This window comes from Lonchura striata, chromosome Z (assembly GCF_050655825.1).
Source record: "Lonchura striata isolate lonStrDom1 chromosome Z, ASM5065582v1, whole genome shotgun sequence".
Lineage (NCBI taxonomy): Eukaryota > Metazoa > Chordata > Aves > Passeriformes > Estrildidae > Lonchura > Lonchura striata.
Genome location: NC_140740.1, coordinates 54974466 through 54992863, shown reverse-complemented (window position 1 = coordinate 54992863; position 18398 = coordinate 54974466). Strand labels below are relative to the sequence as shown.

The following is an 18398-nucleotide window of genomic DNA, read 5'->3' as shown; positions in this document are numbered from 1 at the left end:
AGCAATTCAGCAAGGTACACTTTACCAGTAAGTGTAAATTCAAATAGAACCACAAAAGAAATAAGGATGATTTCAGCATACATGTTATTATTTCCAAATCCTCTCTTCAAAGGCTTGTTTCCAAAAATATTTCAATGAAGACCACCATATAATTTTAAAGCTTGAGGACGTATTATTTAAATAGTATATACAGTCTGCTGGATTTTTCCATCTAATGCAAGTGTATGTCCTTTTATTTTTTCCCAGAAGCTTACAGATAATCCTACTGGATGACAACTCACTTTACCATGCTCTGCTCCCAAACATGAGGCATTGCCAAGGCCACTCATCTCCCCAAATCTAAAATACTTGAAAGCTGTTATCAAAACACAAGGCCACAGAAGCTAGCAAAGAAACTCCTCAATTGCTAATCTTCACACCTCCCTTTCTTCTTCAAAATAAAATTTAGATTGTTTAAATTTCCACTCACAATTTTTGATATTTGACAGGGGAATGGAAATCTGACTTTGATGCATACAATTTTTATGAAAAGCTTATTTTCTTAAATAACAACAAATTGTGCACTTTGTAGCAACTCTCTTTCCTCAGCTGTTGCCAGCAATGCATACCTCTGGACACCTGTCTTTCTGCTCTGTTGAAAAAACTTTTTCAACTCTTTTTACCAAATTTAGTGTACTGTTCCAGATGCAAAACCCCTGGAAATGTCCTATAAGGACAAAAAGGCTGATTTTCTCTGGGTGACAATTCACTTGGGATTTAATCTCCAAAATAACTTTCTACAAAGCTCATGCATTTTCTTGGATAACTCATGGATACCCATTTCTGCAGAATGTATGTCATGTTTTCTTGGTCTGTTTTACAGCTCAAATGCCACACTCTCCTGCAGTTTGAGTTGAAAACTACAGGTAAGGAAGATAATAAAAAAATTACGGACTTACCTATGTGCAATGGTAAAGAATGTATGACTATCAATAATTTAACAGCAGCATCTCCTCATATACAATACTACAAACTTCTGTTTTTCTGAACAAGTGTCATTAGTTATACAGTAGATTTTTTTTTTCATTTCTGAGATTCTTTCTGACAGGTCACAAAGTACCTTACAACTAGCAATCTGAACCTGGATAGCATATTTCAGCTAGAAAGATGCTGAAAGGATAACAGGTGAGCATCTGTTCACGACAATAAGGGCGAAGGTTGAACAAGTAAGAACACTGTGGCTGAACATTACTCTTTCACAGATGCCACAGGACACTTGGCTGAACAAAGATGTCCCAGCAGACTTAAACATCTCATCAGACTGATGCTGCAAAACACACACTTCCACATGCACCTTGAAGAGAGTGGTAAATCAGAGGAGCAACGGCATCAACATATTACTTCATATTTATTACCTAATAGACAAAAGATTCAAGATACCTCACATACCTCAGAGTAATAGATGTTTGCATACCACTTGATTTCCAGGGTTTGTAAACAAGCCCAATAATCTTTAATGGATAGGCAGTTTAGTTAGATGTGGCTGCTTTCAGAGATACTCAGCCAAACACAGCAACCTCTGATCAGCAAAACTCCCAACTATGTTTAAGCCTTTGGCACAAAACAAACTGTCACTGATGTGTTTTTTTGTATTTATATTGAGAGTTTTCCTGAGTAAACACGAGAAGATTGAAAACAAGGCCAGCAAGCCAGACACAAGGCAAATTTAGGCACTGGTTCCTATATCAGTTGCATACCACTGACAAATAAAAGTTAAATTTTTTCAGAAAACACATACGGGTCTTACCTTTCTGCACATGGATGATGTCTGGAAAGTTGGCCAAATGCCCCTGATATAACGCTAACAAATCCATCACAGGATCTAGGTCCTGCCGGGGCTGATCTGCAAAGAGGTCCCCGATGGCATCATAGGCTTCTGCAGTGAAGGCTATGGCCTGGTTGAGGCCAGCTGAAAAGGCCTGCTGGTCCAGCTCAAATGCCTGACTGAGGCACTTGAAGGAGTGCCCCACCTTCTGGTATTCCTTCTTGAAACCAGTGACTTGTTTACGGGCAAACTCGTTGGCTGTGTGATTAAGTTGCAGGGCACTCTCATCCATCTTCTTGGTGAAGGCTTTGAAGCCATCCACCTGGCTTTCCACCTCCTGCAAGTCTAGGCTGGCCCCAGAGCCTGTGGGGACACTGATGGTCAGAAAAAAGTTGGCACCCACCATCTCGTCTTTTTCAGCCTTGCGCTTGCCTTGCTTCCAGGCCTTCTCATCTGTGCTGGGACAGGTGAGGAAGTGCTGGAAGGCATCACACTGAGCGAGCACAGGGTGGCTGCACATATGGTCCATCCACCATGCTAAGCCTTTGCGACGTTTAGAGATGAAGTCCTCCTCAAAGCGGCCAGTGGCCTGCTTCTCTGGCAAGTGGGGCACGGAGATGACAGGGAACTTCTCAGCTAGCCGCCCGTAGAGCCAGTCAAAGTGCTTGTAGCGGCGGTGCACCTGCTGCCCGGTGTGGCTGGGCACCAGCTTGTAGGCGATGTAGCTCTTCATGCCCTTGAATTTGGTCTGTTTGGTGGGGTCCTCGATAGAGCACTGGAAGGGGTAGGGGTTCTCCTGCCACTCAGGGCCCCGGGGGCCCAGCACCACGCACAGCTTGTCCCCGTCCTTCACAAAACCCGACGCCTCGCCCAGCACGAAGGCCTCTCCGCCGGACTTGACGAAGGTGGAGAATCGATTGAGATTGCGGCTCACCGTGGCCGAGCTCTTAGCGGCGCCGCCGCCGCCGGGCGGGTGCGGGTGCCCCGGTGGGTGCCCCGCACCGCGGGGGCCCAGGGACGGCTCGGAGCGGGTGGACAGTCGGTACCGGCCCGAGGCGCCGCCGCCCGCCGCCTCGTAGTCGGGGTAGGAGCTGCCCAGGGCGCCCGGCTCGTCAGCCACCGTGGAGCTGTCGTCCCAGTCGTCGTCCCAGTCGTCATCGCTGCCCTGGCTGGGCTGGTAGGAGCCGCCGTAGGGCGGAAAGGGATACCCGGCGGGGGGCGGCGGGAAGGGCTCGGGCGGGGGCTGCTGCGCCGCCGGCTTGAAGGCGGCGGGGGGCGGCAGCGGCTCGAATCCGCCGACGGGGACGTTTGCGTAGCGGGCGGGCGGCGGCTCGGCGGCGGGGGCGCGGATCACCTGCACGTAAGAAGCCGGGAAGAGCCCGCGGTCCCCGCGGCTGTTGACGCCCTCCAGCCACCCCTCGATGTCCTGCTCGCTGCACAGGCTCAGCACCTCGTGCTCCCGCAGCGAGATCTCACCCGGGTTCTCCGACCTGAAGTCGTACAGAGCCCGCGCTCGCAGCGCCATCGCCGCCCCCCCCCGGGGCGCTCCCTGCGCCACCGCCCCTCACTGCGTCGCGCTGGCGGGGCTGCCGCACCAGAGTGCCGCCGCCCTCGGGCTCCTTGTCCCGTCGGCGGCCTGCCCGGTGCCGCTCCCGGTGCCGCTCCCGGTGCCGCTCCCGGTGCCGGCGGCAGGCGCGGGGCCGGGCCGGGCCGTCCCACGTCGCCAGTTGCGCTAATCCAGAGCCGAGCGGCAGGGCGGAGCAGCCGAGCGCAGAGCGGCCGCCCCCATCGATAGCCCCCGCCCCCCCACGCCCCCTGCCGGCCGGGGGCCGCTCCCGGGCCCGCTGTCCCTCGGGCCCGCCGGGCCCCGCCGCTCCATTGCCGCCGCCGCTCCATTGCCGCCGCCGCCGCCGCCGCCTCCCGAGCGCCCGGGGGCGCGTCAGGCTTCCCTCCGTCCGGCCGGGAAGGCTCCCGAGCCCTCGGGTCTTTCCCCGCGCTCCGGGGCAGCCGCCGCGGGAGCCGCGCCGGGCGGGTGCTGGGCGGCCGCGCTGGTCCTGCCGGCGCTCCTCCGCTGCCTGCGGCGTCCAGAGAAAATGTTTTGCTGGGGGATAAATCTCGTTTTAGCCTTCGCGGCACTGGTGTTGGTTTTCTGTGGAACAGCCTCAGTCCGATCGAGGTGCTTTTTTCCCTGCCTGGTTATTTAGCCACTTGTTTCTCCTGGTCCTGTGTTGGCTAGTCATATGGATCCCGTCCCGTTAATCATCTTTTACCTCTCTTTGCATCCCTAGGTACAAGTTTCTCTCAAAATTTCTGCCTGCTCACGAGCAATTAGAAGGAAGTGTTTCAGAGGAGATGTTCAAAGTTTCTGGTCCCCAGTTCTTCATGTGTTCTTATAAACATCTGGATATCTTGCTTATTTCTCTGCCATATTTTAGAGAGTATGTTTCTTCATAGATTTGTGTCAAATAATTTGTCTTCGCCTGGAAGCAATTCACTGGAATGCTACAAGACCCACTGTTTCCTTTTATTGCTGGTTTTAGTGTTTGATACCCGGGGTTTACTTTTTACATTTCTTCTTTGGACCTTCATTTTCTCCACAATTCGTTCACATGTTATCACAGTACTTTTCTGTTATTTTTGCTCAATAGTAGCTTGTCTACTCAATTTTTTTTTAATATGTCAGCTCACCCCAGTCCAGCATGTTAGCCCCCAGTTTCCTTTAATGCTTAAATTTGGAAATCTGTTTTAATTAGTGAGTAAAGTGACCAAAAAACCACATCATACACCTCACAACCAATTCCTCAGTGGCAAGCCCTGTGGAACACATTTGTGGTGCTGCAGGTTTACAGAGATCAATTCTGAGTGTCTACAGCAGTGCTAAGCTGAGGAGCATTGGCTGTCTCCTGAGAGAGAGCTGGCAGCTGGTAGAAACACCCTGACCTGGCGTGGTCACTTACTACTGACCTGCAGGCCCCGAGGGGATCCTCAAACCCTGCATCAGCACCTGTTAGTGTTCTTAAACCACCAAAGCTCTCTTTCCATTAGTCAGTGTTCTGCCCCTTCAGCTGATGCACCATCAGTGTCTGCCTTTCACACAGGTCTGGTTCTCTTCTGCAAAACACAAGAGATAGCCTTGGCAGCTGGCCCACAGCCCACCATGCTGCTGTCCACCCATGTAATCAACCTAGAGTAAGGACTAAAACCCCACCATGAGGTAGATGTGGATCAGTTTGATCTTGGTTTTAGATTTCATCCCAAATTCTGACTGCTGCAGATCAAGGTAAGTGATTGGGACTTCGTATTCCTTCCAAAGTCCTTCCAAAGATTTCCCATTGATCTGGGAAATCTTGTGCATTCATGTGAATCCTCATAGGTTAAACTACAGAAGAATAGTCCTTGATCTGCCTTCTCTATACTACTTATTGCACTATATATATTTGACTGCCCATGATCTAACTCCTTTCCTAAGCTTTTCACTCCTATTAATCTAATTTTCAATGTTCTTAATGATTAATGTTGTTTTCTCTGAGTAGACTAAATTCTTTTTTGTCACTTGAAGTGAATGGTACTAGACATGATGCTGACCAACTTGATTTGTTTTAAATAGATATTTAAGATTTGCTCTCATTGGACAGCCTGGAGTGACAAACAGATGCCTTGCACGGGTGCAAAGTTGGTTCAGGAATGGTATTTTCCTGCTCCAAGTGGTCATGCTGACAGTGCCTGGCTATGACTGTCACAGCCAGGGCAGGACAAAGGGACAACTTCAAGGTGGGCATCTCTCTTAATTCCTTAGGTCTGGTGGAGGTGGCAGCTGCCCTATTCCTCCTGCTCCCCTCAGTGCTTTTGGCCTGATTTTTCTCTGGTAAGTGTTGGCTTGAGTTTTGCATCTCAAATGAACAGAAGCAAAGGTGTCAAGTCCAACAGGGACAAAAACTGCTACCAGGAGAATTTGAAGGTGTAAGATCTACAAAGCTAATGAAAATAGTATTTCTTAATTACATAGGTGTAATTTTTAAAGTAGTTATTCTCTAATATCTTTCAGTTTTATCTGAAGACTTTAACAAAAAAATGAGTTACGTGACATTGAGTCATGATTTTTCCAGCACTAATGCTTTCAATAAGGCAAAAATATGAAAGGAAAATGTGTGCTATGTTATTTTCCTACTGATCAAACTGCAAAGAGAATTTGGAACAATAAAAAGGTTGCAAATGACGTTTTCCATCCTTTCACACCCGTGAGCCAGCTCTGATTTCCACAATGCTGAGGCACTCTGTTGTGGATATTATAAATAATGTCTTAAAACCATAAATAATTATTTTCAAGAAAACTAACCTGCAAAATTAGAAGCAATTCTAACAAACATTTTTTAAATGTTTGGGAAAAAAACCAGCTTCCAAAGTCCTCAATAACCATCTGCAGTGCCAAGCAGAAGAGCTGGATTTATCGAGCTTTGTTTCTTGCTGTTTGGGCTAGGAGAGACAATAGTTTCAAAGTAAGAATGGTACATAGTGACTTGGAGCATGTTAGCTGCACAAAGTGTGTATCTCAAGGCTTTGCTTGGTCGGGAATTGAATTTTCAGAGGCAAAGTGAATGTTATTATAAAGACCAATAACATGTAATTCAGTGAAAATGTCTATTATTTACTGTGTTCCTAGGACCTGTAATTTGAGGGAGTAAAGCTGGAAGCCAGACTAAAACAAAAGACTATATATGAAATATCTCATTGTATGTGAGTTAGTTGTCTCAAGACACCATTAATATGTGCTAAAGGAGATGTTTGAAAGCAGCATGGTTTTTTGCTGATCAGGTCCAGAAAATTAGAGTAAAAATTTGGAAACATTTAAACTTTTTTTTTTTCATGTATGGTTTTAATCTGTCTTGAATAAGAAAAAGTGAATGAAGAGAAGCTCTGAACTCAAATGTAATGGAAGCTTATATTTCCCCTTTTCATTGAAAGTGTCAAATCTTTCCATCTTTATTTTGTTACTGGTCCTTTATGCTATTACTTTGCTGTTTTAGTAAGAAAAGCAAAATGAATTTTCATGAGAGAAGATGAGACTTTTGTGGCACTACATCTTTTCTTTATGATGATGCTCCTCTGTGGACCCCGGGAAAACCATGTGTCTGGACATTGAACAATGCTCTAATAGGAAATACACCGAATAGTGCTTTGTGCAAGGAAATGGCTACAAATAGGTTGGTTTTCATCAATATAATTTCTAAGAGCAAATTTGATGAAATGCTTACACAATATATGCGATTTTTTGGGGGGTTTTGCTATTTGTGGTAAATCTGTAGCTAGTATTACTAACTCATCATAACTAGAGCTGAGTGTAATTTTTTTGAAAGCATACAGATTAATAATAAATTTCACTTAGTAGGGGAATAAACTGTTTTGTTTCCATTTTTATGTAATGTCTGACAGGCAAGGCACAGTTCAGGTGCCTGGCGGGGCTGCCACTAGAGGGCACAAAATGATTTTAAACACAAAATTGTTTAAACATTTCACTTGATAAAACTAAGACGCAAAAGGCAAATAAAGACTTTGAACTATCAAATCAGTAAAGAAAATGCAATAAATTTTATAAACATGTTATTATAGTGTTATTTTTTTAAGTTTCTGAAAGATGGAATGTAATTTTATTTGAAATGTTTTGTAAAATCTTACTTGAAAACATAATCCAAAGAGAAATTTAGACACCTTATAATATTTTAAAAACAGAAATTTAGGAAAAAATTCCGTGAGATGTAGAAGAAAACAAAATATTTTTCAGTAACAAGTATGAATTAAGTAAAAGTTGCATTGCTTTTTTCAAACTAGGCTGTGTTAAGCTACAGATAATTTATCAGAAACACTGAGTTTTTGCTTGGTCTTTGCAATATGTATTGGCTATCTCAGCCCCAGTCTGTGTAATAAGTGGCTGTTACTCAGTTATTCTCCACTCTCCATTTAATATTACTTGGAATGCATGTCTGTCTCCATTTCCTGTCTAAAAGGATAATGTTTCAAACCATCTTAGGATGCTGTCAGGATAAATCCTTTATGTATGCAGCTCTTCCATGCTGTGGCAGGGGTGGTATGTGCTAGGCTGACATCCTGACGGTGCTGAGTTTCTCATGGTTATGGACAAATGGACCCATGCCAACTGCTGATCCCTGGGCATATGCACAGGCAGAATTTGCCACCTGAATAAAGACTGAGACAGCAAAAGAGGATGAATGAGCCTGCACTACTTTGTCCTGAGCTACCTAAGTCCTTGAGTAATAATCTCAACCTTATGTTTATCAGTCCATTACGTTTAGTAATAACAAATACTTGATAAAAAGCAAAACTGAGAGCTAAGTGGGTAGCTGTGTTGAGGCCAGCGTTATATCCATGTACCATGTAACTGTGGCAATGAACCCATTGTATAGGATGAATAAGTCATAGGATAGTGAGAATAAAGAATTGAGAATTCATTAATTTCTTTCATACATATTTCCCTGTCTTCACCCAGGACAGAGAAATTGCAGAGAAGACCTCCTTAGAAGGGTCTGTGCTTGTGTTATCGCTGAGGTTTACTATGGGAAAATAAATGGTTATTTAAAATAACCATTAGTAAAGTTATATAAACTATAATAAACATTAATAACATTATATAAAATATAATAACCATTAATAAGTTATATAAAATAAAATAGGTTCTAAAAATCCACAGGACTTGGGCTGAAGTTGTTCTGGTCATTGCAGAAAGGTGCCTGTCAGAGGCTGGTTGCAGAGTGAAGGACTAGTCACTAGCAGGTCCTGAGTTATAATGTCATTGGATCAAGATGGATGAGCCTGGACACTACTTTATGAGTATTTACTGTCCATTGTTGCATTTTATGAGTGACTTCTCAGTCTCAGCCTGGAAACCAGGACAAGTGCTCACTAACTTAGGCAACAGACCAGTTTTGGTGGAATTTTGACCATCAAAGTATCTTTTACTTTCTCAGAGCTTGTGTTTAAGCTAATACAGTGCATTCTGTATGAGGAGACAGTGGCATTTTTATTAAGGTTAATTAATATTTGGGTGACATTGTTTTATCTTCAAGGAGAATAATTTTGTTCAAGTTGTTGCTTGTGGACATGGACTATCAAAGGATGGCCAAGGAATTACTCATTTGCCTGTGACAGCTCAAGACATGGAGAGTTCTGAGAAGCTAAGTGTCTGGAAATGACACTATATTACTCTATTTTAGCTTCTGTGTTTTGCTTGTCTTTTGGAGAACACAGAGGCTTGCAAATATTGAGGTGGTGAAAAAGGTTCTTGCTGTGCTTGCTTAGGGCCATGTATTTGTGAGAAAGTGAATTACATTAATTCCCTATCACAGGTGGTATAGCCTGGTGCTTCCTTGTTTTGAACATTTGTTTTAGGACAGAGTTCAATGCAGAGATGTATTGGGCATCCATACCATTAGTAAAATCTTAAAGAGATTATAATTTCCTAAGAGAAACAGTGTCAGAACCTGGCTCTGGTTGTTCTGTATGCATTTAGAGTGTTTATTGTTACCCATAAATACGAACTGTGCTCATCTAAGCAGAATTACCTAATTTTAAAATAAAATGTTATATAATGGCAAGTGAAAGTAGAAATGGAAAAATAAGGAGTTGGTAGCAAGCAATATCAATTGATACAGGAGAAAGCTCAGAGTATAGTAAAAATTATATGATCAGTGGGAGGTCAGGACTTCTTCAACAAGCAACAGAATCCTAGAAATAGTTTAAAGAGTAGGACATGAAGATGGCAAAATTGCCAATGATGATACAGGTATCCATAAGGTACAAATATATTAAATACATGCGAAGTTATTCAATAAGTATTTCTGCTCTATGTGGAAAAATTATATTTGCAGTTTTTCATGTTGGTAAATTCCTTTGTATTCTATTAGTAGCTGTTTAATTATTAGACTGTTTAATAGAAAGCATTATGCTTTTATATCTTTGTAACTCATAAAAACAGGATAGTAGAAAGACTGTGCCAAGAGCTGTCCATAGTATTACTTTTAATTTTAGGATAAAATTATCACTCAACAAATCTCAGGGCACTAGGGAAAACCTGCTCTTGTAGGCCATGATGATTATTAACACTTGAATAACTGATGGAAAGGTGTGATGAGTTTCCCATCAACTGAAGTCTTGACATAAAGATTTGATCTCTTACTTAAATACGTGTTCTTTTTCAAACATATTATGGGTTGGCTTAATGAGTAAATTATCAAGTGAGATAATGTGCATTCTGCTCAGGTGTCATGCTAGGGATCATCACTGATCCTTCTGACCTTTAAATCTGGAATAAAATAAATATGGAAACCTTATCTGTCTTGACACTGTAGTAATTTCAGACTGAGGTTTCTAGAAGGTTTAAGTTAAATATTGCTATAGTTATTATTTTGGGTCTAGAGTTCATATTTTTTCACTTAGTTGTCACATAGTCTCCTAATCTGTATTGAGTCTCTCAGTTTCATACCAGGATGAAGTCCTGAGGCTCCATATATACATTAATGCAGAGACTATATTTATGATGTGTCTTGTACAGTACATACTAATCATGCCACCAGTGCTTGGGTAATTGTGGTAAAGTTGCAATAATTGAACTGCTATTAAAATGTCTGCTGTCACCAGAGCAGGTAGCTTATGAGCTTGTCTGCCTCGTAAAACAGAGTACAAGAATTATGTTTTTATTAGTCACACTCTGCTCTGAAAATAATTCCCCTTCATTAATTTTTCATTACAGCTATGATCAATGGAACAATTTTTAGTTAAGAGCTGGACTTATTTAAACCCACCATCCAAATTCCAAAGCAACTTATTCACAGACAGAAGCCATGCCTGCCCTTCATGCTTACTCCAGTGTGCTACTGTGATGTCTGTGGAACAGATGACTCCTATGCCCAGTCTGAGAAGAGAATGGCATATCCTGGAAAATGAGGAACTAAAAATAACTACTCATGTGGTCCCTCTGGATGTCTGAATCAGCTGCAGGAGCAGCCAGCTTCTACTCTTGGTACAGTGGTGGTAGAGGGAAATGTTCCAGCCAGCCCTGGATGCTGCATGTTGGCACCTGAGTGAGGAGGTCTTGCTGGATCAGACTAGCTCCATGCAGAGCCAGTGAGAGGGACAGCTGCACAAGTTAACTACTTTATACTGATTCAGTAAACCAGTTTGAGCTGATGAAGGCTTAACTAAGAATTCTGGGGTGTCTAGTTTAGGTAGGGCACTTCTACTTTTATCCCCATGTCATCCAAATCTACTAAGAACAAATGAAACTTTTGGAAATTCTGACATGCGATGTCTGCTAACATGATGAAATGTATAATTGATAGATAAGATAATTGAAGAGATGTGCCCTTGGAAAGAAACATATCTGAAAATAGTAGCTGAAGATACTCTTTCAGCCTAGGATACCAAGGGTTCAGTCCATGTACGTTGTTCCTTTTCTATTAAAAATCAAAAATTTTGGAAGTAATTTTAAAATGTATTTCACAGCCCCTAAAAATGCTCATTTTACAAAAAAGTCAAGTATTTCTTGTAGAAGGTTTAAATATTGTGTCTTCAAATCTCTTCATATATATATATATATATATATATATATATATATGTATATATGTATATATATCTACTGGTTTTGCCTTCAGATTGAGTGTATTTTCCTGACAGTAGCTGCTATGGGGCTGTGGTTTGGATTTGTTGGAAACAGTGTTGGTAACACAGGGATGTTTTAGGTCTCCCTGAGAGAGCTGTGTGCCAAGACTTAACTACCCTGGTTCTACAGTTTTCTGTTTCTTCATGCACAGACCTGCCTGCTGCAGCTTCTGTGCCATGTAGCAGAGCTTCATCACCAGTACTTACTGGGGTCAGGGTCAACCCAAAGCACAGTAAACACACCAAGGAGCATGAGAGGAACTGTAAGTTATTCTCTGTTTGCACCAGTTCTATTTGTGCAAGCTACTGCTAGACATGCTTCCCATTGAAAAGGCTGGCATCAGCAATATTACCATGTGACTAAAGTGGGCTACTTTTAAAGTAAACTGATGGGATTTCTGGTGAAAATGCAGCCCACCATGGCATAGACAGCAGAAATCTCCACTCTAGCACTAACCTGAATGGGGAGTCCTGAGCTGGAGTGCCATGTTTCTCATATCTCTCTTAATGTCCAAGTGGTTTTATTTAATAAGGGATGACTTTTCAGCCTGAGCACAGCAGTAGAGTCTGAGGTTTCTGGACCTGAGCTGGCACAGAGTTAACACAATTGGGCCAGTTCACTACTGCAATGTCGTGTACAGATGTAATTCTTTAGACTTAATTTCTGTGTTCACAATGTAGGGCTATTGAGCTGCTGTCCTCTGGGTGAGAGGGGCCAGCTACTGTCTCTGATAGTTGGCAAGACAGAGGTCTGCGTCTCTTTCAAACAACAGGAGGCGTACCTAATATTTTCAGAAATATTTGTACTTGCTTTAAAAACCAGTCTTGTACTGTTACTGAGATTTAAAAGGGATGTTTTGATTCCTGGATATGAACTAAGAAGTGAGACCTTTCCTGATACAAAGTGAAACGTTCCCCTCTGAGTGGGAGAGTCACCACTATGATATACGAGAGATTTCCTTTTCTGTTTTCCAGTGCTGCAGCTAAGTTGTTATTGAGTGACTGGTAGGTATCATGTCAGCCTTGGTTAACTGTATTACCAGTATTGGACTCTGTAGGGAGATCTCAAATGCCCTGGCTGTAGCAGAAACTATAAAAAGACAGTAAGGCATTTTTTGGGCTTTCGGCCCACAAGAATCTTACAGAATTTTATTTTTTTTACCTTCTATTTGGAGACTAGTGCTATATTGATAAATTTTCTTCTGTATGAAGGCATTTTTTACAGTACTTACATTCATGCATTAAATAATCTTTATCCATTTGGAGGAGCAGTTTGATCAATTACAAAGGTAATTGATCCCTCACTGTTGGGAACTGAGGAAGCTCAGTAATACTTGGCCTGCAAAAGCTTGCACAGGCTTATCACTTATTCTGGGCCAGAATTTTATAGACATCCAATTTCACAGTTCCTAATTTAACCACATCAGCATGTCTTAAACCTGTCCTAAGCTGTAGCTGTTCTGAAATCCTTTGCTGTTGATTAATATCTTGGCCTCCTGCCCGTGAACAATATTAGCAGCTTTCTATGTGACATTCACATTCAGTTCTAATCAGATTATAAAAGTAAAATATCATGTAAAATATGTGAGAACAGATCTTTCCAGATTATTCCGAAACTGTCTGCCAAGTACTTTGAGATTGTTCTGGTAAACACCTAAAATCATCCATCCAAGATCTTTTTGATAAATCACCACTTAAAAAAAGGAGGGAAACATTTTCCTATGCTCTTCTTGGTGCTAAAATGCAGGAATTCAGTGGCAGGTCCATACTCCAGTGTGGTCCCTGTTACGTCAACACTCAGGTGGCAGGTCAGGGGAAGTTTCCATTTACCAAGGAGCATGGATATAGGCTTTTGTAAAGATCTGTCTATAAGAGAAGGTAAAGTTTAGCTGTGCTATGTCTGGGTCAAGGTGTGCCAGTGATTTCTGACTGATGACATTGTGCGCAAGTACAGACTTGGGCACAGTGTGATGCAGAGAGACCTGCAATACAGAAAAATCAGTGTTACATTCTCCACCCAGATTTGTGAGGCAGGCGTGTGTGTAACTGTGGTATTAACATATAGAGAGCAGATGATATGATTTTGGCTGTATGGTCTAATTCCTTGCCAAGTTTCCAGTAGCTTAACCATGATCTAATTTGAAATAATTAAATCAGTTATTTTTTTTTAGAACGTCTTTCTCATCTATAGGGCTATGAATATCATCACTGCAATCATAGCTAGAATATTATAAGTTCAAGTCATAAAATTTACAAAACTCTCTGCAAACAAAAATCACTAAAGCAGATTGCTAACTTGTGATCCTGAACACTATTGTGATAGTTGTGTCATAGGTGGTGTAGAAACCATGGTTTTAAGCTTGTACAGCTTTTATAAAGCTGGCCTGTAAAAGTTAAATCCAGACCTGTATCTAGAATTCAGTTTCTTAAGTCCATGTTACATCTTCTACCAGATTGCTGTTTGATTAAGCTCCTAGACAGAGAAATCTAGATCTGATTTGCTGTTTGATCTTAAACCAATATGCAGATTGAACACAGGCAATATGAGGGAAAAGTGTGGGGTTGAGTAGAAATGCAGGGACATATGTTTTATATTTGATTTAGTTTGGTAGAGCACATTACACTCTTGACTTCTGGTACATTAAAAATATAATTGCATGTGATGGAAATTCACAATTCAGACTTTGTTCTGCCTTTTTTGTACTAATTTCTTGTGAGTTTTAGCACAATTAATAGGTAAAATACAAAAATTGTACTACCCACTTTTCTAAAACCAGTGGCTTCAAATATCTTTAAGTCTAAACAACAAAAATGTAAATCTTTTTCATAAATGGACATGTGTGGACACAACTTAGGATTTTAACTTGAAACAAAAGCAACACTTTAGCTTCAGCCAGAGAGAGCCCGGGTTTTGTTCATCATAGTTTTCTTGTATTCCTAAAATTGTATTTGTATTCAGTTTCATTTGAATATGTTTTTGATTTGTCCAAACAGCAGATGGCTGTGATAAAGAGTCTGTTTTTAACTTAGAACTTTCCATTCCACATTCCTCTACTATTCATAGCACACCAGTCATAGTAGTCTCCAGTACACATAAAAGAAGGCAGTTCAACTTGCAGATGCAGTTACCCTCAAATATGTGAGTATTTACAAACCCATAGCATTATTTCTTTTTAATATTGAGAGGACCACATACTAGATATAGAAGTGGATATTTTTGCATCTCTGCCACTCTCATGAAATGTGAGACACTGGAACAGAAACTAAAGCTGTGTCTGCAGCAAAGAACCCCTGTATTTAAAATTAGATTCATGTAGTCTGTGTTCCTATGGGCAGAGGGGGATTATCATTGGCAGAGAAATTTGCTCTTGAAGACAAAGTTGTGGGATTTCAGCCTAAATTGTCAAGGAACATGGACAATTAAATACTCATCTGATTAAATAACAAGATTACCTAAAATGTGTAAGAAAAAAGGCATTTGTTCAAGAGCAATGTCTTTTTATTACTGACGTTTTACAAAGAAGAATTTGGTGCTTTTGTAAGCAAATACTTTTTTTCTTCATTTGTTATGTTAAACAAAACCAATTTTCTAAAATGTCTTTAAAGGTTTCCTTTGAAATTAATTTGACAGAAAGTATAATTTCTGTTTATTGTATTTTCAAGCAAATAACATCAAGCAAACAAATTCTTTTTTCTTATAGTTTGAAACATGCAACACACTTCTAAAAAGTAAACTCTTGAGAGTTTTTTTGTATAGAAGCTTGAACTGTAGAAATAGGGATTTTTTTCTTGATGGTCTCTTTCAGTTCATATGCTTTTCCAGAGAGAAGAATTTAATCTCAAAAATTAGAAAACAATTTTTTTGGTACATAAGTTTCCATAAGATTGACAACTTGTCCATTCCTTCTTTAATATTTATGACTATGTATGACAAATACTTATTCCTTAGAAATATAATTCCTGCTACTTCACTCAAAACTCCATTTTCAATATGTTACCAAATAGATTTTTTTCTTTTCTGCTGCTGAGACTAACCTGAGTTTGCTATTGTTTGAACAGCCTGTGTTTTCAACCTATGTGTAGCTGGAGGCAAGCAGTATAACAGTTCACATCAAACAGTAAACTCAGCATACAGAAAAATATATACAAATAATTTCCTTCAATAAATACATGCTACATGCTTACTACACCCTACAGAATTGCATGATTATAATTTTGTTAAATTAAGAATTATTTTATCTCACCGATAACTATAGACATGGTTCTAATTCGTTTCCACTGAGTTCTTCATTTCAACAACCAAAATGCCATCATGGCAGAAAAGTGCAGACAAGTCTTTGTTCTCCACTCCGTCAGGTAATTTGTATTGTCTGGTGAAGCTTCTGGATATGAAACCATGTTCATCCATCCTGGGCCCATGCTGAGCTTTAATCAGGAGCCAGCCTTCGAAAGTCTGGATAATGATATCTTCGGGGCGGAACTGCACAACATCCAGCAAGACCCGAAAATGTGTGTTTTCCTCCTCCTGGCTGCTCTTCCTGGCCCCAGCCGTGCTTTCTGTGGTGCACCTTCGGTCGCTCAGTGCAGTGGTGGCAGGGCCTGGCAAAGCATATAAAAGGTGGTTCAGTTTGTGTGCTTCCAGCTCTTGGTCAACAAACTGCTCCTGGTAGCGTACAGGAGTTTCCACCCAATGTCTTATGACAGCTTCTGCCATTGCTGAGGCAGAAAATCAGCTGCTACTCCTGTGTCGGAAACTGCAGAGTCAGACTGAGCTTTTCCCAGACGTGTGTTGTACCCGCAGACCAGTCTATCAGTTGATGTTGCCTTTCACTTTTAGAACAGGCAGAGCTCAACATTTAGTACAGTGTCCTGTGCTCCAGTGCTATGAGACTTGTTTCATCTTGTATCCACTAACAATAGAGCACTATTTATAGTGATGCAGTCTTGAGTGGCTTAAACACATGCATGTCTTTCACGCAGGACTAGTAAAAGAAAAATTTTAAGGCATGTCTTCTTATTGCAATTTTGTGCTGTTTATAATTATGAATAATGATTACACAAATAATGTGAAAGATTTTTTAATTTAAATTGAAGTTGAATACTTTTGTTTTTCCAAGGGATACATGGCAATAAGTACAAAATCTAATTTTTAATTGATTTCTAATTGAATTGCATATTCTAATTGAAACGTGTAGCTAGTGAGGGAAGAGGTTTAATTACCTTGGCAGCAGGAATGCAGCAGATTTCTGGTTAGCTAAACTTAAAATTAGCAAGTGCATTGGTCATTTTTGCAGAAGCTGTGCATAGGTGAAATTTGGGCATGGTCACCCCAGAACACCATGTTACTGGTGGGAGGAGGAAACCATCTCAGCCCAAAAAGGGGGAGCCTGAAGGGCTGAATCTGAAATTTTAGGGACTTACAAACACAGCAGAGACGTCTCCAGCATGTCAGGAATTTAGACACAAGAGTGCAGACAAACTACAATTAAAGCTCATGCTTCAGAGCTTCCAGAAGAGGGTAGAGATATTTTCCCTCAAGAGCATAGTCAAGACTATTCTAAATCCTTAATGCTATCACATTGTCCCAGTAACCATCATCTTCTGTTGCTTAACAACTTGAACCTGTGATCTCACCTACTGCAGGTGTCTGCAAAGCAGGACTGATGACCTCCAGAGCCCTCTGAGGTGTAATTATGGAATCACAAAATGTTTGGAAATGCAAGTGACCTCTGGAGATCATTTATACCAATCCCCCAGCTAAATCAGATTCACCTAGAACAGGTTGCACAGGATCACATCCAGGTGGGATTCGAGTATCTCCTGAGAAGGAGCTTCTACAACCTCTGGCTTGTAATGTTCTTGTTATTCTGTGATTGTAGGGCAGATAATGCCTACAAAGGTCAATAGTTTGTTTAACAAAAGCTAAGAGAAAAGTACAATAAAGAAGGAAAGTAATTTCTAAATTTTAGTATGTTTGCTAGATATCGCTCTAGCTGAGCTTGGTAATGTGAAAAGGAATGTGTTATGGCAATTGACGGTGAAGATTTTTAAATTTGATTTGTTAGATGTAGTAAGAGTTGCCCTAGAGCTAGAAATAATAAAATAAGATACTTTTATTCCTTCTTGTTTGGCTATCATTGTTCAGAGTTCTGTCTCTCCTTTGTCCTTACACGTTCTGTTACCGTAGTTATTATAGGATCTTTGGTTGCTAATGGAGTAATGAAGAAAGAGACAACTAAACTTTGATATTTTATCAGATATTAACTTCTTTATTGCATTAATAGCAGGGCAGGATTACCAGATGTATGTGTAATTAAAGCTTTAAAACTGCCATTTTATTTTAAACTTAAAAAGGCTGCATTGGAAGGTAAGGAAATTTTCAAAAGTTCAAGATGATTTACATTAATGACAAACTGTTTAATTGAGTATTGTGAGAGAGAGTATTGTGAGTAAGGAGAGTTAGGCTACTTTATTTAACTGTTGGCTCTTTTCCTGTTAAAGAGTCCTCCAGAAATAATTTAAAAATGCAATTCTGAATGTATGGCTGACTAAAATAGTTATAAAACCAGGCTGGAGCATTGCCTGTTACCTGTTCAGCTGTTTTCTCTTTTGCTAGCAAATGATTCACTTGACGAGGAAACTTTAACCCTGAAGTGAAGCAGTATGCCTGGCTGGTTGTGATATTATGCTTCTACAGATTCCTGAAAGCTATTGGTGTCCCTAATTAATTCTGTGATGATAGCCTGACTTATTTTACTTCAATTTTGCATTTCATTAATAAATGTACTGTACAGGAATATCACTTCTAAATTTTATTTTATTTATTTCCATTATCTCTGGAAAAAGATACACTTGCCCATAGCTACACTTCAAATTAAAACAAAGTCACCATCTCACTGCAAGTCACTGTGGGACAGCTGTATCT

The 18398-nt window shown here is 40.8% G+C and overlaps 3 protein-coding genes across 8 annotated transcripts in view; 1 reads left to right on the top strand and 2 right to left on the bottom strand.

Moving 5' to 3' along the window:
- The window catches only part of SNX18 (sorting nexin 18), a 98309-nt gene extending 94813 nt beyond the window's left edge, over nt 1-3496 (bottom strand). For 4 of the 6 annotated variants that reach the window (XR_014951673.1, XR_014951674.1, XR_014951675.1 and 1 more), the window contains exon 1: nt 1787-3496. Coding sequence is in view for 3 of the 6 variants with exons in the window: in XM_021553908.3 (XP_021409583.1) it covers nt 1787-3329 (1543 nt within the window). In the remaining 3 variants the exon portion in view is untranslated. The remainder of the gene's footprint in view (nt 1-1786) is intronic. The other 2 variants (XM_085567926.1, XM_021553907.4) reach the window with 2 other exon arrangements.
- A 134-nt stretch (nt 3497-3630) lies between these two features.
- On the top strand, nt 3631-18270 carry LOC144248178 (uncharacterized). The gene is made up of 6 exons (XM_085566790.1): nt 3631-3980; nt 4093-4242; nt 5601-5669; nt 6829-7005; nt 10566-10835; nt 15830-18270. The coding sequence occupies exons 1-4, from the start codon at nt 3898-3900 to the stop codon at nt 6863-6865; spliced, it is 339 nt and encodes a 112-aa protein (XP_085422916.1). The 5' UTR covers nt 3631-3897; the 3' UTR covers nt 6866-7005; nt 10566-10835; nt 15830-18270.
- HSPB3 (heat shock protein family B (small) member 3) lies at nt 14137-16187 on the bottom strand. Its single transcript, XM_085566789.1, has one exon. The coding sequence runs from the start codon at nt 16185-16187 to the stop codon at nt 15738-15740; it is 450 nt and encodes a 149-aa protein (XP_085422915.1). The 3' UTR covers nt 14137-15737.
- Nucleotides 18271-18398: the final 128 nt, after the last annotated feature.

Bases quoted from the DNA above. Each gene is read 5' to 3' on its own strand.
- LOC144248178 (XM_085566790.1), top strand. From the start codon at position 3,898: ATGTTTTGCTGGGGGATAAATCTCGTTTTAGCCTTCGCGGCACTGGTG. The intron at 4,243-5,600 runs GTATGTTTCTTC...TTAATTCCTTAG, and splicing joins TCTCTGCCATATTTTAGAGA to GTCTGGTGGAGGTGGCAGCT. The intron at 5,670-6,828 runs GTAAGTGTTGGC...TTGCTGTTTTAG, and splicing joins TTTGGCCTGATTTTTCTCTG to TAAGAAAAGCAAAATGAATT.
- HSPB3 (XM_085566789.1), bottom strand. From the start codon at position 16,187: ATGGCAGAAGCTGTCATAAGACATTGGGTGGAAACTCCTGTACGCTAC.